At 51.1% G+C, this 25,250-nt stretch overlaps 2 protein-coding genes, 1 non-coding gene and 1 pseudogene across 3 annotated transcripts; 1 reads left to right on the forward strand and 3 right to left on the reverse strand.

The window, feature by feature from the left end:
• Window positions 1–703: 703 nt before the first annotated feature.
• Window positions 704–15,028, reverse strand: LOC136154749 (testis-specific Y-encoded protein 1-like). The gene is given in 7 exon segments (XM_065916908.1): window positions 704–1,105; window positions 1,441–1,494; window positions 1,608–1,752; window positions 1,839–1,894; window positions 1,896–1,961; window positions 10,255–10,332; window positions 11,624–15,028. Coding segments are annotated over 7 exon segments (1,239 nt in total). The 5' UTR covers window positions 12,062–15,028.
• Window positions 3,721–4,701, reverse strand: LOC136153879 (testis-specific Y-encoded protein 1-like). The gene has a single exon (XM_065916002.1). It carries the CDS (start codon window positions 4,192–4,194, stop codon window positions 3,721–3,723), a length of 474 nt encoding a protein of 157 aa, XP_065772074.1. The 5' UTR covers window positions 4,195–4,701.
• LOC136154750 (SCO-spondin-like) overlaps window positions 12,895–25,250 on the forward strand; it is a 98,106-nt pseudogene continuing 85,750 nt past the window's right edge.
• Window positions 24,186–24,258, reverse strand: TRNAC-ACA (transfer RNA cysteine (anticodon ACA)). The gene has a single exon. It is a non-coding gene; the product is annotated as a tRNA-Cys (tRNA).

Consider the following 25,250-nt stretch of genomic DNA (forward strand, 5'->3'; position numbering starts at 1 on the left):
GGGAGGCCTGGCGTGCTGCAGTCCATGGGGTCCCAAAGAGTCGGACATGACTAAGCGACTGTACTGAACTGAACTCAAACCAGTGGGTTCTTCCAAGCACATAGCCCAAAGCGTCCTGCCTGAGGGAGTAAGGATCACACAGGTAAAATGTGTAACATCCCACAGGAACCTCTGGACCATGGAACTAAGAGTCCCTCTTGGGCAGCCAAGACCCTGAACAGTGACGAGAGATTCTCCCCATTTTAGTCCCAGGGACAAAGAAGCTGGTCTGCCTGCCCATCAGGTCCAAGCTGGTGCTGGGAGGTCCCTGCATACCCTGATCGCTGGATCAAACCCAGGTCGGTCCACCAATTTGAGCCCCACTGAGCCCCTGCTCCACACATATGTGGAGAGTCACTTAAGGTCACTTGAGGCTTATGTCCTTGGATATTCTTGGCCCTGCTCCTCCAGCTCCTCCTCTCGCTCCTGCGAGGACACCTTCACCTGCTCCTCCTCTGCCACCATTCAACCTCCTCACCCTCACCCCTCCTCCTGCTCCTGTTCCTTCTTCTCGTCCTGAGCATCTGAGTCCTCAGAAGCGGCAGTAAGGATGCAGCTTTGGCCCAGAAGCCAAGATGCCCTGGATGATGGCACTTCTATGATTCAAGGGACACTTTCTCCTCTGGTGTTCCTTCCTCTGGAGACAAAGCTAGGCTTTGGGGACCTAATTCGAGGAGCTCAGCTCCAGCTGTAGGGCCGCCAATGCCTCCAGTGCCTCCAGTGGGGGCTGGTCACTCGAGGCTCCTGTCCTTGGATGTTCCTGGCCCTGCTCCTCCGGCTCCTCCTCCTGCTCCTGCGAGGACATCTTCTCGTGCACCTCCTCTGCCACCATTTCAATGTCCTCCATGATGGCTTCCACCAGCAGCTGGAGCACTCGCTGATCCCCAACATCTCTCCATCCTCCAGGGCCGCTCCTTCCTCCACTGCCTCCCCACTGATGAAGGCAGCCTCCTCGCCTGGTGGACCACCTGCTGCTTGCAATATCCCTGACGGCCGCACCATGCCAGCAGGCTGCAGGGCCCTGGCACCATGAATGCTTGGGCTCACACTGAAGAAGACCCAGGGTCTGCATGAACAGCAGGACCCAGGGAAGGATGATTCTGACAAAGGTGCTTGAGTCACCATGCCTCCGTGAGAATCACCCGGGTCTCGCATGCTGTAAGCAGAGCTGCTCTGAATAAGACTAGGATGCATGACGTCTCCAGGCCTCCAGTCTCAGCCTGTCACCTGCTACCCGCATGACCTGAAGACAGGCTCTGATCCAGGCGGCATGAGCCTAAGCTTCCCCACTGGGGAAAGGAGGGGGTCCTGGCCTCTACACGGATCTGCCTTCAGGCCTTGCCTCCTGATCCCCTCACCACCTCTGTGCCATGATGGCTTACCTCTCATGGCAGGACTTACCTGCTGGAGGTAGTGCTGCAGAGTATGGGCCCACAGGCCCTCCCCAGTGATTTGCTGGCCCCACGAGGGAGGTCCGCATGGGGCTGACCGGGACCCAAGCCTTCCCATGGGCAGCTGAGTACCCTGACTTCAATCGCCCATTCTGTGGAGGCCCAGAGAGACCCCACCTCCGCAATCCTGTTCCATCCAGCACAGTTGTGGTTCAACAACCAGTTGAAGATGTTCAGGCTGCGGGTGTCCAGCCTGAGGCTGGGAGCTCCCCATTCATCGTCACAGAACCAGTGGACTGGAGAGGAAGTACATGCCCTATATCTTGGAGGAGGACAGGGGAGACAGGGAAGATTCAGGTAGGGGGAGAATCTGCTCCCTCTCCCACCCACCCACAGCGTCCTGGGAGCCAGGTCATACCAGGGATGCCAAGGTGGTACTCCTTAATAATCACTCTGTTCCTGAAGGACGGGGTTGTCCCAAAAGGAAGATACCAGCTTGCAGCGGGACTGGGGATGGCCTAGTTCCTGCAGCTGCCAGGGCCAGGAGGATGGAAAAGGTGAAAGTGCAAGCTCCTTGGGTCCTCAGCTTGCCTGCCAGGAACATCTTCCCATTTTCCTTTCCAATTGCTTGCACTGAACACACACACCCAGGTAATAGAATGCCCCCACCCAGCGTGCCTGCCCAGCTACCCCACCCACCTGCCCTCAAGGCTCCCTCCCTGCCCTTCAAGTCCATCATGTAGCTCAGCACGTCTTCATCTTGGTCACTCATCATGATGGGCATCTGTCAGGGGTTCATAATCTGACATCAGTCAAGGAGCCAGTCTTGCCACATGCCGGGCAAGGAAAAGTCTTGAATAACAGGGTTAGACTCGGGCAGGGCAAGCACACTGGAACAGGCATCTGTGGCAAGGGCTCTGGGTACTCCTGCTTGTCCAGTCGCCAGGCTGACAGCCTCAACTCCTGCCATACTTTCAGAGATGCTCATCCCTCTGGGTCCCCCGTGGGCCTCTGGGACCCTTGTGCACATCCCCCAAGGGAGGATCTGTTTCAGACCGCTCCTGATGTATGCCTGGCATGGCTGTCCTGGGTAGTGACATGCCAATTGCTTAAAACTTCAGGATCTGGTCCCTGCGGCATGCTTTCTCCATGGGCAAGTGCATGTGTCTGCACATTTAGCAAGAGCACCCTGGGTCTCAGAGCTGCTCCCTGTCTTCACAAGGGGTGGCATGGATGTACTGGAGTCATCTGGCACACTGACTCTGGTCACTGATGACATACATTCCCCACCAAAGTTTGTGGCGACTATTCAGATGCAAGCCAAAACGAGCCTCCCATAGTCATTTGCTCAGACACATACAGGAATAGAGATCCCCAGGCTCAGCTGGCACTGTGCCTGTGGAGATCACAATGCCCCCCCTCCCCCAATCCCCTTGCCCTCCCGATTCCCGTGGTCCCCCTCACCGGACTTGTACCCTCACCCACACCCCTCCTGCTCCTGTTACTTCTCCTCCTCCTGATTTGGCCCAGATGCCAGGGAAGCCCTAGATGATGGCACTTCTCTGATTCAAAGGACACTTTCTCCTCTGATGGTCCTTCCTCTGAACCCGAAAATAGGCTTTTGGGTCTTTATCATTCGAGGAACTCAGCTCCACCTGTAGGCTCTCAATGCCGCCAATGCCTCCAGCGGTGACTGGGCACTTGAGACTCCTGTCCTCACACCTTCCACCTCCACCTGGCATGTGGACAACCACCTGCTTTTACAGTGCACTAGAGGGAGCAACCACAGTGGCTCAAACTGACTGGGAAGGGTTGTGGGACTCCTGATGTCTGTGCTACTTTCCTGGATGATCCACAATTTCAACAACAGCTCTCGGGGAATGCTACTTTGGCACACGGTCTCTGGTCACTGGGTACATACATTTCCGGCCCCAGGGTACAGCTTCTGTTCAGATGTGAGCCAAAAGGAGTCACACAAAGCCATTTGCTGACACCCATACAGGTGTAGCCATGCCCAGGCTCTGCTTGCGCTGTATCGTTGGAGCCTGTGGCTTCCTCTGACCCAAATTCCCTTCCCCTCCAATTCCTTTGGCCCCCCTCATCTGGCTAAGCCCTGACCCACTCCTCTCCTTCTGCTCCTGTGCCTCCTCCACCTCTTGACCCGCCAACTGCCCTGAAATGGCAGTAAGAATATGGCTTTGGCCCAGAAGCCAGGGTTTCCCTGGACGATGGCGCTTTTCTGGGCCAAGGGACACTTTCTTCTCTGATGGTCACTCCCCCTGAGCTGAGGTTAGGCCCTTTGGTCTTTCTCATTCGCAGACCTCAGCTCCACCTGCAGAGCTGTGAATGCTCCCAACTCCTCCAGTGTGGGCCGCTCACTCAGGTCTCCAGGCCTTAGATGTTCTTGGCCCTGCTCCTCGGGATTATCCTCCTGCTCCTGCAATGACGCCTTCTCCTGCTCCTCCTCTGCCACCCCTTCAACCTCCTCAATGATGGCTTCCACCAGCAGCTGGAACACTTGCAGATCCCCAACACCTCTCTCCTCCAGGGACGCTCCTGCCTCCACTGCCTCCCCACTGAAGAGGGCAGCCTCCTCTCCTGGTAGGCCACCTGCTGCCTGCAACATCCCTGATGGCCCCACTGCACCGGCACGTCTCAGGACCCCTGCACCCTGAATGCTTGGGCTCATCTCGAAGAAGATCCGATGTGTTCCCTGGGCGCTCCTGCCTTCCTCTGGTCTCACTCTCCATGTGGTCCTGGCCATGGCCCAGATCTGCGAAGGACCTGGACACCAGAGTACACTAGATGACAGGCAAAATCATTGCAAAGGCTCAGGCAGTCCCGCCAAATTGGTTGCCAGCCCACAGCCTATCACCAGGGACCCTGAGACACACATGTGCTGGGAGCCTTGTGACCTCACTCAAGCTTAGTATGCTAGTCGGTGGGGGCCGACTTCCACAGCCTGACCTCCAAACCCCATTAGGAACCAATCAAATGGAGCCTAAAGGCCTTTCCATTCAGGGACACGCCCATTGGACTTTTGGGTACTCTGGCAGCAGCGATCAATTTGCAAATCTCAGTTCAAGACAAAGTGGCGGGCGGGCCTACCGAAGCCATTTGCTTGAGCCACAGGGCGAATGTGCCAGACATGCAAGTGGCTCAGCTGAGCCAGTTGGGCGGTAAAGGCAAGGACCCGACCCTGATGCTGAAATCCTCCTCAAGCTTGAAACTGCCTCTGAGTCAGCGGGCGACAACATGTACTCAGGAGTCCACACAGGTGAGACAACTTTCTGGGGAAACTCAGGGACAGAGGTGCTCACCTCGGATCCGATCTGCAAGCTCTGTGCAGGGCGGAGGGGCGAGGGGGGTTGGGTGCCATTGGGTGGGGGGTTGGGAAGAGCACACACTGATCTCACCGTCACTTAGCTGCTGCAGAGTCCATCTCAAAACTTGCGCCTTAGGCTAGAGCAGTCTTTGGAACACAGCCATCCTCTGAGGAAGTAGCACACTATTTCCCTTAGCTCCCTGTCCAGCTGCCAAGCCGCACCCTCAAACCAAACCATCCTGGAGCCCTTGGCCCTAGGTCTGTCAGCTGCAAGCTTTTCCCATGCCCGCAACTGAGAGCTGGGACCAGGCTGCCCATGTATGTGACCGTGGATGCCCTTCCGAGAGGAGGAGAGCTCCTCACCCAAGTGTCTCGGGGCAAAAATGCTCCTCCTGGCCATCATTACTGTGTACTTGCCGGCTGCCTAGATCACGTGGGCACACTCGGTAGCAGTTTTGGCCTGTGTGTAAAATAGACTGATTAACAGTTACTCCCGGCCCCTCAGGTCACCCGGGAGGCAGAAGAAACCCAGGCGACACGCATGTGCTTTGGAAAGGCAGGTGCCTGTTCCCTCTCTACCCCCTGCCTGGACCGAACCTTTCCCCTCTGGTTCCACAGACAAGGATGAGACCCCAGAGAAAGGAAAGAATTCAGGGCAGGAATTTTGACATGATCAATGTGGCTTCTTTGACCAGACTGCTATTCCGTATTCTCTGGAGCCTGAAAAACAGCGGGCTCTGAGCAGCCTTCTGAGGCATCCCTGTTTCTGACTGTCCCAGGGTGCCTGCAAGCAAACAGCCCACCATCCTTGCTTCCTCCCTGTTCCCTCCCTCACAGGCACACACATACAACCCAGACCTGAACTTTCGTCTGCTTTCTGCACTGCCACGTAGGCTGGAAGTGCCCAAATGGATTCCATGCTCACACCCTGTCTCATCGGACGCCTGGGGATACACACTGAGAGCTTACTTAACATGGTATTTCTCTCCCATGGTGTCAGTGTGAGCCACACTCCTTGAGGTAGGGTCCTGGCTGACACTCTGGTCCTAGGCAGCACTAGCTCTGCCCCTTCCCCTGTCTCCTCCTCACATGTGTGATACACGTCTCCAGGGTATCAGGCTCTCTTTCTGTGCCTCCTCTTCCCAGGCTCTGCTCTTTTCCGAAGGACCTTGTCCTTGCCACAGTCACGGGTCCTGCTGTGGCCTCATCTGCCATTTGCACAGGTTAGCTCATGTGCCACAGACTGATGGGTCCAAAGGCTGTGGTTTAAAAGCCCCACACCACATGATTTACTGAGGGTGGTGCCTCAAGCCCTCAGCCCAGCTTCCAGGTACAAGCACGTGACAACACAGCAGAAATTGTGACCATGTTTGTCTCTTGATGTCATTCCAGATTAGTGGACTCACTGTCCTGAGTTGTCAGTGGCCATCTTTTCCTCATTCTTGTCCTGAACAGGGGCACTGCACAGATGTATCAACCAGTCTGTCAGAGTCTGTGCACGCCTCCTGCCTCTTCTGTTTGCTCCACGTCTCATGTCCTGTTGCCTTCATTTCTGTGTCTCCAGTGGTCCAGAGACACCCCCATACAGAAACACACACACATACAGGCCACACATGTTCAAGGCACAGGGACACAAATGCAAACAGGGAACACAGGTGTTTCAGTAGCTGAGGGACCAGTGGTTCATATGCAATGTAAGCATTTCCACACTTCTTATACGAAAATCTCCAGTTGGTTCTTTACACGTGAAATACAGAGAAGTCCAACTTGCATGAGGGAGAATTGGTGCTGGATTGTGACACAGGAGATACAGAGAATTCCATACTTCCTAGCGGAAAATCTCTTGTCTTGATATTGTTCTCTCTCCCTCCCTCTGTCTCTGTCTCTGTGTCTGTCTGTCTGTCTGTCTGTCTGTCTCTCTGTCTCTCTCTCTCTCTCTCTATATATATATATATATATAAGAAGGACAAGTAATTCCATATTTCATGAAGAAACAATGGTGCTCAGATTTTCCCTTATGAAATAGAGGTCATTCCAATTCCATATTGGTTCTCTGTGTCTTAAGGAAACCAATGCCAAATGGTCATATATGAAATGTAGAGAATTCTGAGTTTCAGTTAAGGAAATCAGCGTCCAGATTTTCACACAGAAAGTATAGGGAATTCCACATTATAGGTAAGAAAATCACCCTCCAGGTTCTGTAGTGTGAAATACAGAAAGTTTAGTGTATCTTGGCGTCAAATGAGCATCTATATATTCATAGGTAAAATGTTGAGAATTCGCTACTTAACTGAGTAAAATTGTCACCCTGATTTTCATATGTGAACTATACAGTATTCCAGATTTTTATGTATTAACATCATTGCACAGATTTTTGTATCTGAAAGATATGGAATTTCAAATCTCAGTGGGGACGGATTTTCATATGTGATATACAGAAGATTCAATGCTTCATGTGTGAAAACTTGAGCAGAGATTTTCACTCGTGATATATAGATTATTTCCTATTTCATGTAGAAAATGAGTGGCCATATTGCAAATGTGAAATATAGAGAATTCCTATGTGACATGGGAAAATTGGCACTGTATATTCATACATGAAATACAGAGAAAAAGAAATTCTATACTTTTCATAGGACTATCTGGGTCGATTTTTCTATACATGAAACATGAAAAACTTCATGTATGAAAATCTCTTTCCAGTGGTCTATATGATCATTCTAGAGTATCACTTACTTTTGTCAGAAAATCATCATATATATTTTCTAATATGAAATATCCAGAATGACATAGAGAGAGCAGAACAGTATATGTTCATATTTTCAACTGTAAAATATACATCATTCCATATTTCACTTAGGAAAATCTGTACTATGATTTCCACATGTGAGACATACAGAATTCCATACTTCACATTTTAAAATCTCTGCCTAGAATACCCTTGCTAATGCTCTAATATGTGAAGCATAGAGAATTTGGCACCTGATCCCATCACTTTATGGCAAACAGATGGGGAAACAATGGAAACAGTGACAGACTTTATTTGGGGGGACTGCAAAAATCACTGCAGACGGTGGCTGCAGTCAGGAAATTAAAAGACGCTGGCTCTTTTGAAGAAAAGTTATGACCAACCTAGACAGCATGTTAAAAAGCAGAGACAATTATTTGCCAAGAAAGGTTCATCTAATCAAAGCTATGGTTTTCCCAGTAGTCACATATGGATGTGAGAATTGGACTATAAAGAAAGCTGAGTGCAGAAGAACTGATGCTTTTGAACTGTCCTGTTGTAGAAGACTCTTGAGATTCCCTTGGACAGCAAGGAGATCCAACCAGTCCATCCTAAAGGAAATCTAAGAAGAGTTGGCAAGAATACACAGAAGAACCGTAGAAAAAAGATCTTCACAACCCAGATAATCATGATGGTGTGATAACTCACCTAGATCCAGACGTCCTGGAATGTGAAGCCAAGTGGGCCATGGGGAGCATCACTATGAACAAAGCTAGTGGAGGTGATGGAATTCCAGTTGAGCTGTTTCAAATCCTAAAAGATTATGCTGTGAAAGTGCTGCACTCAATATGACAGCAAATTTGAAAACTCAGCAGTGGCCTCAGGACTGGAAAAGGTCAGGTAGGTTTCATTCCTATCCCAAGTAAAGGCAATGTCAAAGAATGTTCAAACTACCACACAATTGCACTCATCTCACATGCTTGTAAAATAATTCTCAAAATTCTCCAAGCCAGGCTTCAGCAATACGTGAAAAATGAACTTCCAGATGTTCAAGCTGATTTTAGAAAAAGCAGAGGAACCAGAGATCAAATTGTCAACATCCAATGGATTGTTGAAAAAGCAAGAGAGTTCCAGAAAAGCATCTCTTCCTGCTTTATTGACTATGCCAAAGCCTTTGGCTGTGGATCACAATAAACTGTGGAAAATTCTGAAAGAGATGGGAATACCAGACCACCTGGCCTGCCTCTTGAGAAACCTGTATACAGGTGAGGAAGCAACTGTTAGTACTGGCCATGGAACAACAGACTGGTTCCAAATAGGAATAGGAGTACGTCAAGGCTGTATATTGTCACCCAGCTTATTTAACTTACATGCAGAGTACATCATGAGAAACGCTGGAAGAAGCACAAGCTGGAATCAAGATTGTCAGGAGAAATATCAAGAACCTCAGATATGCAGGTGACACCACCCTTATGGCAGAAAGTGAAGAGGAACTAAAAAGCCTCTTGATGAAAGTGAAAGAGCAGAGTGAAAATGTTGACTTAAAGCTCAACAATCAGAAAACAAAGATCTTGGCCTCCAATCCCATCACTTCATGGCAAATAGATGGGGAAACAGTGGAAACAGTGGCTGACTTTATTTTGGGGGGGCTCCAAAATGACTGCAGATGGTGATTGCAGCCATGAAATTAAAATACACTTACTCCTTGGAAGAAATGTTATGCCCAATGTAGCATATTATAAAGCAGAGACATTACTATGTCAACAAAAGTCCATCTAGTCAAGGCTATGGTTTTTCCAGTGGTCATGTATCGATGTGAGAGTTGGACTGTAACGAAAGCAGAGCAGACAAATCGATGCTTTTGAACTGTGGTGTTGGAGAAGACACTTGAGAGTCCCTTGGAATGCAAGGAGATCCAACAGTCCATCCTAAGGGAGATCAGTCCTGGGTGTTCATTGGAAGGACTGATGTTGAAGCTGAAACTCCAGTACTTTTGCCACCTGATACAAACAGCTGACTCATTCGAAAAGACCCTGATGCTGGGGAGAAATGATGCAGATGCTTGGAAAGCTGCCTTTCTTCAAGATTGATGTCAGTCATTTTATGGCCCAGGACAACTCAGCTTGTGTCAGTGTTATCTCAAAATGTATGTTGTGGGTGAGGGTCCTGGTGACAATCTCAGGGTTTTGAGATACTTTCTTTCTCTAGTTAGCATCCTGCTGGTAGCTATATATATTCTGGCTAAAGCCTAGCAAGGGGTCACTCTTTCTGGCCCCTTCTGATGTGTATGATGATGAAGCATCCTCACCGGCCACTGATTGAATTTGTCTTCCTTAGGCCACAAATCCCAACACCTTTCACAGCTCATAAGCAACTTTTCAAATCCCAGGTACCCCTGAATTGGAGTGTAATGACTTGCTTGGTATCCTGCAGGAAAAGGAGTATTGGACCTAAATCACCTGCCATGTTCAACCCACGCCTTTCTGCCCCTACACCTGAAATCCAGGGAGCTGCTTCTTACCAGTGATGCTAATGAGATACTCCTTAACGGTCACTTCATTCTGGAATTGGGGGTTGTTCTAAAAGAACAATATGATCTTGCAGCACTCAGTGGATACCTGAGTTCCTCCACTTGCTAGGACAAAGTGGAGAGGTGGTAAGGTATGAAATCTCTTTACAGGAGAGCTATCCTTTCCTCTTTGCAGGGATAAATCATGTTCCCTCCCCTTCGCAGTCACCTCCCTTTCGCATTATGGTGTCCGCAGCCTGACCTTCAAGTGTTTCATGTAGCTAAGCATTTCTTCTTCTTGGTCAGTCATCATGACTGTCACCTGGGGGTGGTTCACAAACTGCTTTAGGTCAAGGAGGCTCTAGATGCCAGAGGTGACAGGCCTGCGTGACAAAAACTAGCCCAAAGAGTAGTCCGGCATTTTCTGACTTCAATTTTCTACTAGTACCTAGTCCATTCCACCAACAGAGGCTGGATGAAGGCCCAAGCCCCAGGGCTGTGCATATCAAGGCGCTACCACAAGGAGGTGTTGTTTCTAACAGAAAGGCCCTAAGCTCCATCTCAGCCTTCTAAAAATTAGCTTACTTCTGGACACAAACACTCCTAGCTTACAAGTGGCATGAGCACTTAGGTATCCCAACCTCATCCCCAAATTCATTCAGCTTTTTGGAGAAGATCTGTGTAGCAGACAACCTTTTTCTCTGAGGAGTCCATCCCTGGTGCTAATGACAATTCCGATTAGGACTGCTGCAGGGAATGACCAAGTATCAATTTGTGCTAATCAGAACAGCAAGGGCATCACCGATAAGATCAAGAACTGCATGACAGTAGTCAGTACCTATAATCAATCAGAATGCTAAAGGCTCTAGGTCCCCTGTGGCACTCTGGGTTCCCTCTCTGCATCCACCAAGGGAGGGTCTGTTTCTGACTACTCCTGACCTATGCCTGGCCTGTGTGTCCTGGGTAGTGGCGTTTCAATTGTTTAAAACGTCAGGATCTGCAGTCTCATTGGCACACCTTTTCCAAGTGAAAATGTGTGTGTGTGTGTGTGTGTGTGTGTGTGTGTGTTTAGCAAGAGAGCCCTGGATCTCTGACCTGCTTCCTGTCTCCACAAGGGGTGGCATGGATGTGTCTGGAGTTGTCTGGCACTAATTTCCTATGAGGACAGCAGCCCTTTCCAGCTCCACGTCACATGTGGACAACCTCCGGGTATTACAATGCATGGGTAGGCACAACCACAAGGGCTCAGACTGACCGGGATGGGTTGTGGGACTGCCAGTGTCTCTGCTGCTTTCCCGGATAACCCACAATTTCAATAATAACTCTCTGGAAATGCTACTCTCACACACTGTCTCTAGTCACTGATGACATACATTTTCAGCCAAAGTGTATGGCTTCTATTCAGATGTGAGCCAAAAGGAGCCTCCCATAGTCAATTGCTCAGACACACACAGGTATAAAGATCCCCAGGATCTGCTGGCACTGTGTCTTTGGAGATTGCAACACCCACAGCTCCCAATTCCCTTGGCCCCGCTCGTCTGGCTGGTGCCCCCACCCCCACACTTCCTCCTGCTCCTGTTCCTTCTCCTTCTCCTGAGCAGCTGACCCCTAAGAAGCGGCAGTAAGGATACGGCTTTGGCCCAGAAGCCAGGGATGCCCTGGATGATGGCACTTCTCTGATTCAAGGGACGCTTTCTCCTTTGATGGCCCTTTCTCTGGAGCTGAAGATAGGCTTTGGGGTCCTTCTTATTCGCGGAGTTCAGCTCCACCTGCAGGGCTGCCAACGCCTCCATTTCCTCCAGTGGGGCCTGGTCACTCGAGGCTCCTCTCACTGGATGTTCCTGGCCCTGCTCCTCCGACTCCTCCTCCAACTCCTGTGAGGACACCTTCTCCTGCTTCTCCTCCACCACCAATTCAACCTCCTCAATGATATCTTCCACCAGCAACTGGAACTCTTGCCCAATTCCCGACACTTCTCCCTCCTCCAGGGCCTCACCTTCCTCCACCACCTCCCTGCCTCCTGATGAGGGCGGCCTCATCACCTGGTGCACAACCTGTTCCGTGAACATTCCCAGATGGCTGCACCATGCCAGCGAGTTCAGAGCCCCTGAGCCTTGAAGACCCAGGCTCAGAGCTAATCAGATTCGGGTTGGTCCCGGGGTGCTCTCGCCTTCCTCTGGCCTCACTCTCCATGTGGCCCTGGCATTGGCCCAGAGCTGCAAAGGAACTGGACACCAAAGCACAGCAGGTTCCCACAGCCTGAGTCAGTTCAGTTCAGTTCAGTTGCTCAGTTGTGTCCAACTCTGCGACCCCATGGACCACAGTATGCCAGGCCTCCCTGTCCATCACCAACTCTGTTAGTCCACCCAAACCCATGCCCATTGAGTCAGTGATGCCATCCAACCATCTCCTCCTCTGTCGTCCCCTTCTGCCCTCAATCTTTCCAAGCATCAGGTTCTTTTAGGATGAGTCAGCTTTTCACATCAGATGGCCAAAGTATTGGAGTTGCAGCTTCAAAATCAGTCCTACCAATGAACACCCAGGACTGATCTCCCTTAGGATGGACTGATTGGGTTGCTTTGCAGTCCAAGGGACTCTCAAGTGTCTTCTCCAACACCACAGCTCAGAAGCATCAACTCTTCGGTGCTCAGCTTTCTTTATAGTCCAATTCTCCCATCCATACACATCCAGACTCAGTCACTCCCCTCGAATTGGTTTCTTGCCTACAGCCTCTGAACAGGGAATGTGAGACACGCATGTTCCCAGAGCCTTGTGACATCACACATGCATAATATGTTGGTGAGAGGGGACTGACTTCTATACCCTGCCCTCCAGACCCTATCAAGGACCAATCAAATGGATCCTAAAGGCCTTTCCTCACAGGAACACGCCCCTTGCAATAATGGGCACTCTGGCAGCGGTGACCCAGCTGCCAAACTCGGTTCAAGACAAAGTTGTGGCTGAGTCTTCAGAAGTCATTTGCATGGGCAACAGAGCAGACGAGCCTGATGAGCCAGTGGGACAGCAGGGCCAGTAACAGCCAAATTAAGGAGCCTAAACCTGATGCTTCAACCCTCCTCAAGCCTGAAATTACCTCTGGGGCAGTGGGCAACTATGTGTGCTCAGGAGTCCACCCAGGTGAGACAGCATTCCTGGGTACCTCAGGGACAGAGGTGCTCACCTTGGATCCAAACTGCAAACCCTGGAAGGACGTGGGGGTGGGGAGATCAGCTGCTGCAGAGTCCATCCCAAAACTTGTGCCTTAGGCTAGAGCCGTGTCAGGAATGCAGCCAATCTCTGGGGAAGGAGTACACCACTTCTCTTGGCTCCTTGCCTGGCCCCCGCATGGCACCTCCTAACCAAACCATTCTTGAACACCTGGCCCAACATCTGTCATCTCCAGGCATAGGGACACAAATGGAAACAGGGATCACAGGTGTTTCAGTAGCTGAAGTACCAGTGACTCACATAAATACAGAAATTTCCTTATTTCTTAGGAAAATAGGTAAATATCCATTCTGATCTTCAGATGTGAAATATAGAGAATTCTAACTTCCATGAAGGAGGATTAGTGCCTAGATGTTGATATAGGACATATAGAGAAATTCATAGGGGAAAATCACTGTCTAGGTATACATGAGAAATACAAAGAATTCCATATTTCATGGGGGAAAATCGTTGTCTTGATATAAATGAGAAATACAGAGAATTCCATATTTCATGAAGAAACAGTGGTGGCCAGAATTTCATTTTTGAAATAGACTAATGGAATGGCGGCCCTTATGACAAGAAGACAAGTGAAGTTTGAAGTCCAACTCCACCAACAGTCAGTCTCTCAGAGTGTAGTGAAGGTCTCTGGCCTTGGGCTGGGTAGTGAACAGCAGAGTTTCCGGACAGGCTGTGTCTTGCAGAGGCTTAGAGTCCTTGTAAGCCACTCACTGACATGACAGGTTTCAAAGCGATAATCAATGTGTCCCATCCCCACATTCATGACCTAATTGTTGTGGCAATTTGCATGGGTCACTGTCTATGGGACCCAGGGCCCCATTTGGCTAAACTGAGGAGACTGAAGGCCAGCTGGATACTGGGCACCTGTCTCGCTCATTGAAGATGGCTGGGTATGGTATGGGGATCTCGGTAAGAGGAGGGCACAGAGAACTGAGAGTTGCCTCCTCAGCTGTGACTGAGCACTGGTGGGAGGACCAAGAATGGGTGCTGTATGAATGCACCCAGCCAGCATAGCCAGCCTGCACAGGGACACCATCCTCCTAACCAGGACCTTGGAAGGTGAAGTCAAACTTGGGGTCTTTCCTTTCAGGATAGGGAATAATATTTGTTTCCATGGAGGTTTACAGGAACACCATTACCTGACCCTGACCTTACCTCAAGAACAGAGGATCTACAGGAAGAAGTCTGCAACAGCTAATCACACACCCTTCCCTCACCTTCCCTGTAAGTGGGCTTTGCTGAAAGCTTTGGGCAAGTTACCCTTTTCAAAGTTGTAAATCACCCAATCACTTGCATGCCCTGCAATAAAAATCTGTTAATCCCTTTGTTGACTCTTAAAATTTTTAAGTGGGGGGTGTTGCTTCCTGACCCTAATGGCCCCATTTTAACTTGATCACCTCCACAAAGATTCCCCCCCTCCAAACACGGTCACAATTCTGCAGTCACGCTCATATGTTAGGGCTCCAACACATGAATTTGTGGGGTCACATTCAGCCTAAGAGCACCCACACCATCTGCTCCTTCTCCACCAGCTTTTGTGTCTCTGGGCTCATCACTAACTGCACCTCCTGGACCTGTGAGTAGGGTGAGAAGGGGGCGTCACCTGACTTCACCACCCGCCCCCTCCCTGCCAGACTGTGTCTGTGCAGGGGTGGGGGGTAGCACTGGGGATGAAAGCCCTCTGGAGGGGCGGGAGCAGGGAGGGTCAGCCTGTCCTCTGCACCGCACTCTGCCCACCCCACACCCTCTGGGCCCTTTCAGCCTCCGCTGTCCTCTCTGCCTCTCCCTGCTGCACACCGCAGGTCAGCCCACGTGGTCACCCTGGACCCCATGGAGGGAGGGCTCTGCCTCTTGTGGCCCAGCCCAGTGCCATAGACACAGCTTCTGCATGGGGTCCCCTGGCAGGCCACTGTCCAACGTGGCCCTACTGCCCATGCTGGCCTCGGCACCCCCTCTTTGCCCAGGTCCCGAGGCAGAGAAAGAGCCATGCCTCCTGCTGGAGTGTGACCGTGAGTCCCATGGAGCCCTGACATGCCCACTGCCTTGCCCCAGCCAAGCCCAGCCCCTCGCCACTGCTTCCTCTTCTATTCCCCAGGAGCTGGAGGCTGGGGCCCTTGGGGACCCTGGTCCAGCTGTAGCTGGAGCTGTGGGGGGAGGCAGTCTCCGGAGCCAGACCCGAGACTGTGACCAGCCCCTACCCCAGGGACTGGAGGATTACTATAAAGGGCTTCGGATGCAGGGGGTGGCCTGCCAGGCTCTACCATGCCACGGTACCTGCCAGGGATGGTGGTGGGGGTCAAGGAAGAGAGGTGGGAAAACTTCGGGGGGCATTTTGGGGAGGCCAGCAGGAAGGTGGGGGGTCGGGGGAGTGACCCGCACAGCTGTCTACCCACCCGGTGCCCTTCCCCGCAGTGACCAACTGCACTGCCATCGAAGGGGCCAAGTACAGCGCCTGTGGTCCTCCTTGCCCTCGATCCTGCGATGACCTGGTGGTGAGTCTGGGCTCCTGACAGTCACGTTTCCAGAGGGGGTGTGGCCCCTCTGACCTGGGGCTGTCCGCAGTTGGAGGAAGGATAGGGGTCAGCACCCAGCGGCCTGGCTCCTGGTTCAAGAGAGCAGCGGGAGTGAGCCTCATCCAGCTGCCCTTGTCCTCCTTACCGCATATATGTTTCTCGGTTGACATGTTTTATGATGGAAACGGCAGGAACACACAGGAAAAGGGCAGTCCTCTTGGTGGATCATCCGAAACACTCCGCGTGGGGCGCGTTGGTGTGCAGACCTTGACCCTGTGCGCGCACGAGGGCGCACGTCTGTTCCGGGGTGGGGGCCAGTCCAGGACCATGGAGAGGAATCCAGGCCGGCCTCTGGCGAGGGGTCACGGTCGAGTGGCGCCTGCGCAGTGACAAGGAAGTGGTCCCGTGTCATAAGATGCTGGAGCAAACAGCTAGAGCGAAGGGACAGCGCTTTGAGAAGCCCTGCTCGGGCCTGTCCAAGGAGGATGGGAGGCTCCACACAGAGGCGGGAGGACCAGGACACGGTGCCTGGTCTCGGCCTCTCCCAGGGAGCCCCTGCACCTTCCCAAACGCCCACTGCTCCCGCCAGCTATCTGGTCCCTGGCTCCCTCCATCCTAGGAGATCTGGGAAACTCCAGTGGCGACTCGACATAAACTGTTTAGAAAAGACAGCTATGAACCAGAGCATCGGACTTCCCCTCCCTCTGGCCCCCACAGCCTCCTTCTTCACTTCATCGTGGCTCCCAGGCACCCACTTCATCCTGCAGCAGTCCCCTTGGGCCCCTCGCTTTCCACTGACCCAGGCCCTCCCTTCCTTGTCCCCCAGCACTGCGTCTGGTGCTGGCAGCCCGCCTGCTACTGCCCCCCAGGCCAGGTGCTGAGTGCCGAGGGCACCATCTGCGTGCAGCCCGAGCACTGCAGCTGCCTGGACCTGCTGACCGGGGAGCAGCACCGTCCGGGGGCCCAGCTGGCCAGGCCCGACAGCTGCAACGACTGGTGAGGGCCGGGAGTGTGGCATGCAGGCAGGATGCCACGGGTGAGGGCAGGGCTAGTCCACTCCGTGTCTCACACACCCAAGCTCTCCCAGTCTCAGCTGTTGCACGCTAGGCTCCCATAAGTCCTGAGAAGATGAGGCAGGTACCCAAACCCCTGGTCTGAATGTGGGGAAACTGAGACAGCCAGCTTTGGGGGTCTGGGAGACTTCAGAGAGCTGGACGTGTGCTTTGAGAGGGCAGGGGGTGGCGATGTGGTGCTTCCTCCTGCTGTCTGGTCTCCTTCAGCTGCAGACGACCTGTGGTCACTTCCCCATAGGATCGAGTCTTTAAGATGCTTGAGAGTGCATTTGGTGTGTCAGGGAGCAGGGTCTGGAGGTGCTGGAGAGTGGGAAGGGGGACTGAGACCTCAGAGGACAGTGGAGGTGAAGGAGAGGGGAAGGGGAGGCAGATGGGGAGGGGCATTTGTGGAGGGCACAGCGCGAGTGAGCTGCCCTCTCTATGTGCTTGCTTGCCCCGGCCAGCATCTGCTCCAAGGGCCAGCTCACCTGCACAGACCTGCCTTGCCCAGGTATGTACCCCGCTCAGAACAAGGTAAGGAGAAGCAGTCTGGGGGTGCAGCGAGGGCTGGGACCGGGGATGGGATGGCTGCACCCCAGGGCTCACCATTCACCCCCACAGTGCCTGGCGCCTGGTGCCCATGGTTGGAGTGGACAGCATGCTCCCAGCCGTGCTGGGCCCAGAGGAGGACCCACTCCAGGGCCTGCAGCTGTCTGGCGCCACAGCATGGCGGGTGCCCAAGCCCCGGGGAGGTGGTGGAGGCAGGGGCCCAGCATCAGAGGGAGGCCTGTGACAGCCCCCCCAAGTGCCCTGGTGAGATGCCCCACTGGGTGGCTCCAATCCCAGCGGGCTGGGACCTCTCAGGCCTCCCAAGGCAAAGAGGTGCTTTTGTATTCTGCCACAGTGGATGGATCATGGAGCCCATGGGGACCATGGTCTCCCTGTGACATGTGCCTGGGGCAGTCCCATCCCTACATGTAGGGATGGCTCCCCTACATGTAGCTGGGCCCCCACCTCTGAGGGAGGCTGGCCCTGCCCTGGGGGCCACAGGCAGAGTTCCCCCTGCCAGGGCAATTCTACTCAGTGCACATGTGAGAACTTCTGTGGAGATGGTGGGTGGTGGTGGTGGCTTGTAAGGCTAGGAGTTTTGACCCTCTGCATCTGACCCTCTCCTTTGCATACACACATGCATGCCACTTCCTTTGAGGGAGAGCCCTTAGGGCACTCACCCCATGGAACTGGGCGAGTGAAGGTCCTAACAGGTGATGGGCATGGCGGCAGGGCTGGTCACTCAACTCTTGGGAACCCTTGCCCCAGGATGGACCACCTCCCAAACCTACCCACTCTACTTCCCTCCTGCTGCAGACTGTGCAGGTAGCCAGGGTCTTCTCCCCTATGGGCAGCTCTGCCACCACTCCTGTGAGGACCTGTCCCCCTGGGGTCATGTGCCAGCCAGACTCAATGGGCTGCCAGCAGCCCAGTTGTGGGTGACCCCCGGGCCAGCTGTCCCAGGATGGCCTTTGTGTTCCCCCTGCCCAGTGCTGCTGCCAGTACCAGCCTGGAGCCATGGGTCAATGTTTCCCCCAACCCACCCCCAAAACACAGCAGTGCCCTCCCGCCTGGCCCCTTCCACTCTGCCCACAGGGGCCAGCCTGGGAATGCGGGATGGGAATGGGCAACTCCTGTGTCCTGGGGCTGGTGCCCGTTGGGGCTTCTGTGTCCTCCACCCACCAGGACCCTGGTTCCCGTGGATGGAGACAGTGGGGTCGAGCCCTGAGCAGGGTTGGTAATTGGCTGAGCCGTCTGAAGTGCCCGACCCCCTCCTGTACCCTCAGCATCCCTGAGAACCAGAGTCACTCTGCAGGGTTTGGGCTCAGCTCCTAGGAGGGCCTGGAGCCCAGGGAGGTGGTGACACGGCCGTGTGACAACTGGTGACCCAAGAGCGCCCAGGAGGCGTGGACTGGCAGCTGGGCAGGAGGGCCCCCGGGGAAGCAGGCAGGGCCCTGTCTTCTGAAGCCCCGCCCTTGTCCCCAGCACCTGCGTGGCAGGCATCCTGCAATACCAGGCGGTGCCTGCCTGCCCCGGACTGGGGGTGTGGGGTTCCTGGGGCCCCTGGGAGGACTACAGCATCTGTGGCAGAGGGGAGCAGCTGCCCGGGGCCTGCCCACCAGAACCTCACCTGCCGCACCCAGGTCTGCAGAGGTGAGCCCCAGCCCAGGCTCTGTCTGGGCACTCCAACTTCACTCCCGATCCCCATCCTGGCCTTTGACCCTGACTCGCAGGTTGCCTTTTGACCGCTCCCATCCCATCCGCCATATGCCCCCCTCACACAGTCCAGTGGTGGGCAAACGGAGGATGAAGCAGGAGGATTTGGGGGGCACAGGAGACTGTAGGAGCGGGCGTGACCTAGGGCCCGGCCCAGGGAGGGTGTGGTCTGCATGACTCTGGGGGCCACTGGAGGGGATGGGCACTGGGGTGAGCAGAGGTGGGCACAGCAGGCCACAAGGGCAGTGTGGCCCCAGCACTAATTCAGGGGTCCTCTTCAGAGGCAGGCTGCCCGGCCAGGGGTCTGTACCACAAGTGCCAGGCTGGTGAGGGGTGCCCCTACTACACCCACTTCACCAGGAAGGTGGGCTGCTTCTCTGCCAGCTGCGAGGAGGGCTGTCACTGCCCCGAGGGCACCTTCCTGCACTGCTTGGCCTGTGTCCCAGTTAGGCCTCCCCCTGCCGGGAGCCCAGGGCCCTCCTTCATCGGTCAGCTTTCACCTCTGCTGACCCCATGGCCTCTGAACGGCCTCTAAGTGTCCTGACTTAGAGCTGGTGGCCCTGAGCCCCTGGGCAGGGGAAGGGAGTCAGGGGACAGTTCCCAGCAGAGGTAGACTCAAATGCAGGTGTCCCCATTCCTGGTTCAGGCCATTTACACCTCCCTCACTCCCCTCCCGTAGGTCCCATCCTTGAATGGCCTCTGTTGACCCTGCTGTGTCCTGGCTCAATGATCTGATCAGGAAAGAGCCTGGCCAGCTCTAGTCAAGCCATAGCCTTACACTGCTCATGGTCAGTCCCCTGATGCAGGTACACAGTCCAACTTGCTATTGGAAGTTCAGTCTCAGGGCCCAGAGCTGTAGGGAGTCTCCTTCCCACCCATTTCCTTCTCCCCACCCCGCTTCCAAGGATGTTCACAGGGGGCGGTAGGCAGAGGACTGGCCCCCCGGCAGGTGGCTCCAGCCCGTGTCTCTGCACTTTTTCCCCCACCCCAGGAATGCCCCTGTGTGCCCACCGCCTCACGCTGCAGGAGCTGGACCCTGCAGGTGCTGAGCCAGGGGCTCACCTGTCTGTCCTGGGAGAGGAGGGTCAGTCTCTTGGGCCTGGCAGTGAGTTGGGCTCAGGTCAGAGCCTCAATACAGACTGTCACAACTGGTGAGGGGGTGGGAGATTTGGGGTGGGGGGATTTGATAGATTATGAGAGTGTAGGAGATTTGGGGTGGGGGTAGTTTGAGGGGGATGATGAGTGTGTGGGAGATTTGGGATGGGGAATTTGAGGGACCCCTGAGCACCCCTATATATATCCCTCCCCAGGGGGCAACACCTTATACATTATGAGGTCAGCAAGTCACTTCCCCAACCAATGGTGACCCTGGGTGAGCCTTGACATCACAAAGGCCCATCCTGACACCTCTTGGGGAGGATAGGGAGAAATTCAGATGGTTTGCTGGGATAAAAGAGGCATTTTAAGTGTCCCTTACGAGCACGCTAAACTCACCTGCAATTTTCATCTCTCTAACTCAACAGTGACGTGTCACATTGCAGTGGTAATGTGTCTCCTAAAGGCCTAGTAGCACAGGCACAGTATTCAGACTGTTTTCTCTCACCTTTCCCCATTATCTAGTCTCTAATATCTTGCCTTAAATCCTTCCTTGATAATTAGGCTGTATTTCAGTGTCTGGAAATGAGGATCATTCCACTTTCCACCTATAAGGTGGTCTTAATGCACCTTGATGACCACGTAATTCTGGACCACCTACCAGAAAACTTCCATCCTACCTCCTCTTCTCAGTGTTCAGGTAGCTCTCGTGAGTTTTACAGTTGGCAGTCTGAAACCCCTGTCTTCAGGTTGTGAGAATGCACTAAATACACTTGCCCTTGCTCCACTTGGAGTGGTCTTTAGTCATTTTGAAGACTGTCCGTGGTCTGCTCCAGAGCCCCTGAGCACTCCTATGTATCCACCTCTCCAGGGGTCACACCTTTATGATTTATGAGGTCAGCAAGTGACTTCCCCAGTCAATGGTGGCACTGGGTGATCCTTGACATCACGAAGCCCCCTCCTGACACCTCTAGAGGAGGATGGGTAGAAATTTAGATAGTTTGATGGGATAAAAGAGGCATCTAAAATGCCCCATATAAGCCTGCAAAAGACAGCTCCAAGTGGAGCAAGGGCAAGTCTATTTAGTGCATTCTCCCAACCTGAAGACATGGGTTTCAGACTCGAAACTAGAACACTGAGGAGAGCTACAAGAATACTGAGAAAGGGACATGGGATGGAAGATATCTGGTAGGTGCCCCCGATTTAAATGGTCTTCAAGTTGCTTTAAGACCACAATGTAGGAGGGAAGTGGAATGATCCTCATTTCCACAGACAGCCTAATTATCAGGGAAGGGTTTTAGGCAAGATATTAAAAACTAGATAAAGGTGAAAGGTGGGAGAGAGCAGAATTAAAGCCTGAATAGTGTTTCTGGGAATGCAGTTTTGGAGGAGACACACTACCCCTGCCATGTGACTCACTGTGGAGTCAGAGAGACGAAGATGGCAGGTGAGATCTGCAGATTCACCTGGACTTTATAAATTCCATTCTCAAGCATTCTTATATTTCTCCACATGACGGGAGTATAAGCACAATAAATTTTTATTCATACCCACATAAACTGTTAAGAGTGCTTGGGTTGAAAGGAGATCAAACCAGTCAATCCTAAAGGGAATCAGCCTGAATATTCCTAAGGAGTGATGTTGAAGCTGAAACTCCAATACTTTCGCCACCTGATGTGAAGAACTGACTCACTGGAAAGTTCCTAATGCTGGAAAAGTTTGAAGGTGGGAGGAGAAGGGGACGACAGAGGATGAAATGGTTGGATGGCATCTCCCACTCGATGAACCTGAGTTTGAATAGACTCGGGGAGTTGGTGATGGACAGGGAGGTCTGGTGTGTTACAGTCCATGGGGCCGCAAAGAGTCAGACATGACTGAAGGACTGAACTGAACTGACTGACATATACATTCATATAAAACCCTAATACAGCCTCAAAATGGACATATTATCCCAAGAGTGGTGTACTAAACACGTTTTCATAATATATTCATCAAAATAACCACAGATGAATACTTCTATGTATGCTTAAAAAGGATGCAAGAAACTGTACAGCTACAACAGTAAGGCCATTTGAGGCAACATGGATGGACCGATGGATGATCATACTAAGTGAAGTGAGTCAGACAAAGACAAACACAAAATATCACTTAAACGTGGAATCGAAGATATGACACAAATGAACATACGTATGAAACAAACACACTCATGGACATAGAGAACAGACTTGTGACTTCTAAGGCAGAGAGAACTGGGGGCGGGATGGAGTAAGAGACTGGGGCTAAGAGCTATACACTGGAGTACATGGAATGGATGGACAAGTTCCTACTGTAGGGCAAAGAGAACTATATTCAGTATCCTATGATAAATCATAATGGAAAAGAATATATATGGGACTTTCCTGGCAGTCCAGTGGTGAAGACTCCATATTTCCATCTGAGGGGATGCAGGTTCAATCTCTGGTCAGTGAACTAAACCCACACGCAGCACAGTGTAAGAATTAAATAAATGAATCTGTATATATATACACACACCCACAGAATGCATATTGCACATATATGTGTATAACTGAATCACTTGGCTGTAAAGCAGAAAGTAACACAACACTGTAAATCAACTAATCTTCAACTAAAAAAGAACATGACTGGGGAAAAAAAGATTGGTATATTTCACTGTATGTAAAGCTTACATTTCAAAGAAAACTGCTATAAACAAATACAGCTCACTACTTGATGGTAGGCTTGCTGAAATACAGAGACATTTACTGATGTCTGCAATCTCCCACAAAATGTACCAAGGAGTGAGATCGATTAATGGATGGATATAGGGATGGAAAAATGGATAGATGCGTGACAAAGGAAGTACAGAAAATGGTTACAGTAGAATCAAGGTGGGATGTCTTTGTGTATTAGCTAGAAAAAAATTTCCACTTTGTTGAATGTTTGGAAATTTTTATAATAAAATCTTTGGGAATGTACAGAGCAAACCAAAATGCATATGAAGTCTAATTCCAACTTTACAAATATGAGCTGAAACATGATAGGGAAAAATGGGCTAGAATATGCACTGTGGCAAAAGTAGTCATGGTTTTTCCTTACTTTTTCACACTCTGTGCACTGACCAAGTTCTTTTCCCAATATCCACAGACCATATTTTCCATAGTAAAAGCAGCATCACCTTCCCTGTGGCCCAGGGGAGACAGGCCTACTGTGCAGCATCATCGTCCTGCTTGTGCTCCCCTCCTGGTGATCTTGGCTTTGAGTACTGCTGGGGCGCCCAGAGTCCTCCAGTCACAGCTATAGAGACGTGTCCCTGCTGGCTTCACAGGGCTGACCAAACTATGGCTGACTCCTTTGTTTGGAGCCCCAGGTGCAGCTCCACCCGTCCTGGCTTCATCGTGGCCCATCATGGAGCTACCCGCCTCCACTTCATTTTTTTTCCCTTTATACATATATATCTAGATATATAGATATATTTCAGGGTAGTTTATTGAAAAGTACATGTGGAAAGCACACAGGTGAACTCAAAGAGAGTTGCTACCCCTCCCCACAAACTTGCAACCTACACTCTCTAGGTCCTTGGAATTTTTCTCAGTTATTTAAATTGTTTAAGTGATCTTTGTCCAGTAGCTAAAAAGGGAAATTTTGCACTTTGTAGAAAAGTTTCTGCATGGGTAAATGAATAATAAACAAGGAATTATAAAATGACAACTGAGAAATATTTGGTAGATAGCCGACAAAGGGTGCATTTAGCTAATTTATGCAGAGTTCAAAAATTAAAATAAGAAAAGATGATGAAAAACCCAATAGAAGACAAACATGAAGTAAAGAAAGAAATACAAATTACTTAGAAGGAAAATAAGAAAAATTACCAAAAAGCACGAGGAAATCTTTAACCTAATTGATAATCAAAGAAGTGAAGTCACTCAGTCGTGTCCGACTCTTTGCAACCCCATGGACTGTAGTCTACCAGGCTCCTCCGTCCATGGGATTTTCCAGGCAAGAATACTGGAGTGGGTTGCCATTTCCTTCTCCAGGGGATCTTCCCAATCCAGGGATCGAACCTGAGTCTCCTGCACTGTAGGCAGATGCTTTCACCATCTCAGCCAACAGGGAAGTTCCAATGCAAATCAAAACAATAATGGAATACAATTTCTCACAATGCAAATTGCCAAAAGCTCAATGAAAGCTTTGAGTGATACCAAATATTTCCTCCAAACTGAGGATCAGAGGTTGGAAAATGAATGTTCATGCATTGCTGTGAAAGCATAAAGTGATGCAGCTTTCTGAAGGACAATTTGACAGTATCTAGTAGATTTATAAATGCATGGAGCTACTTAAGAAGAACTTGTTTGGCATTTACATTGCAGAAGTATTTATGCAATTTCACCAAGATTTTATATATATATATGTGTATATATATATATATATATATATGTCTCATGGTATATATATCATATATATATATCATATAAATCATATATCGATCTTCCCTGCAATATATTTTCCCATCATCCTTGAAAATCTCTTGGACCCCATCCTCACACTGCCCTTAGGGAAAACCACCAGGTCATTCAGGTCTGACCTCAATGAATTCCCTTACGATTATACAGTGGAAGTGATAGATAGATTCAAGGGATTAGATCTGATAAACAAAGTGCCTGAAGAACTATGGATGGAGGTTCCTGACATTGTTCAGGAGGCAGTGATCAAGACCATCCCCAAGAAAAAGAAATGCAAAAAGGTAAAATGGTTGTCTGAGGAGGCCTTTCAAATAGCTGAGAATCTAAGAAAAGCTAAAGGCAAAGGAGAAAAGAAAAGCTATACCCGACAAAACCCACTGAAATGTTGTGAAGTAATTGGCCTCCAACTAATAAAATAAAATTAAAAAAAAAAAGAAATAGAGGAAAGCAATAGAATGGAAAAGACTAGAGAAATCGTAAGAAAATTAGAGATATGAAGGAATATTTCATGCAAAGATGGGCACAATAAAGGGCAGAAATGGTATGGACCTAACAGAAGCAGAAGATATTAAGAAATGGCGAGAATACACAGAAGGACTATAAAAAAAAAGATCATCATGACCTAGATAACCACAATAGTGTGAT

The sequence above is a fragment of the Muntiacus reevesi genome, chromosome X (genome assembly GCF_963930625.1).
Source record: "Muntiacus reevesi chromosome X, mMunRee1.1, whole genome shotgun sequence".
Lineage (NCBI taxonomy): Eukaryota > Metazoa > Chordata > Mammalia > Artiodactyla > Cervidae > Muntiacus > Muntiacus reevesi.

What these genes read in the sequence shown, in the direction of transcription:
- LOC136153879 (XM_065916002.1), bottom strand. Translation starts at nt 4,194, where the DNA reads ATGGCCAGGACCACATGGAGAGTGAGACCAGAGGAAGGCAGGAGCGCC.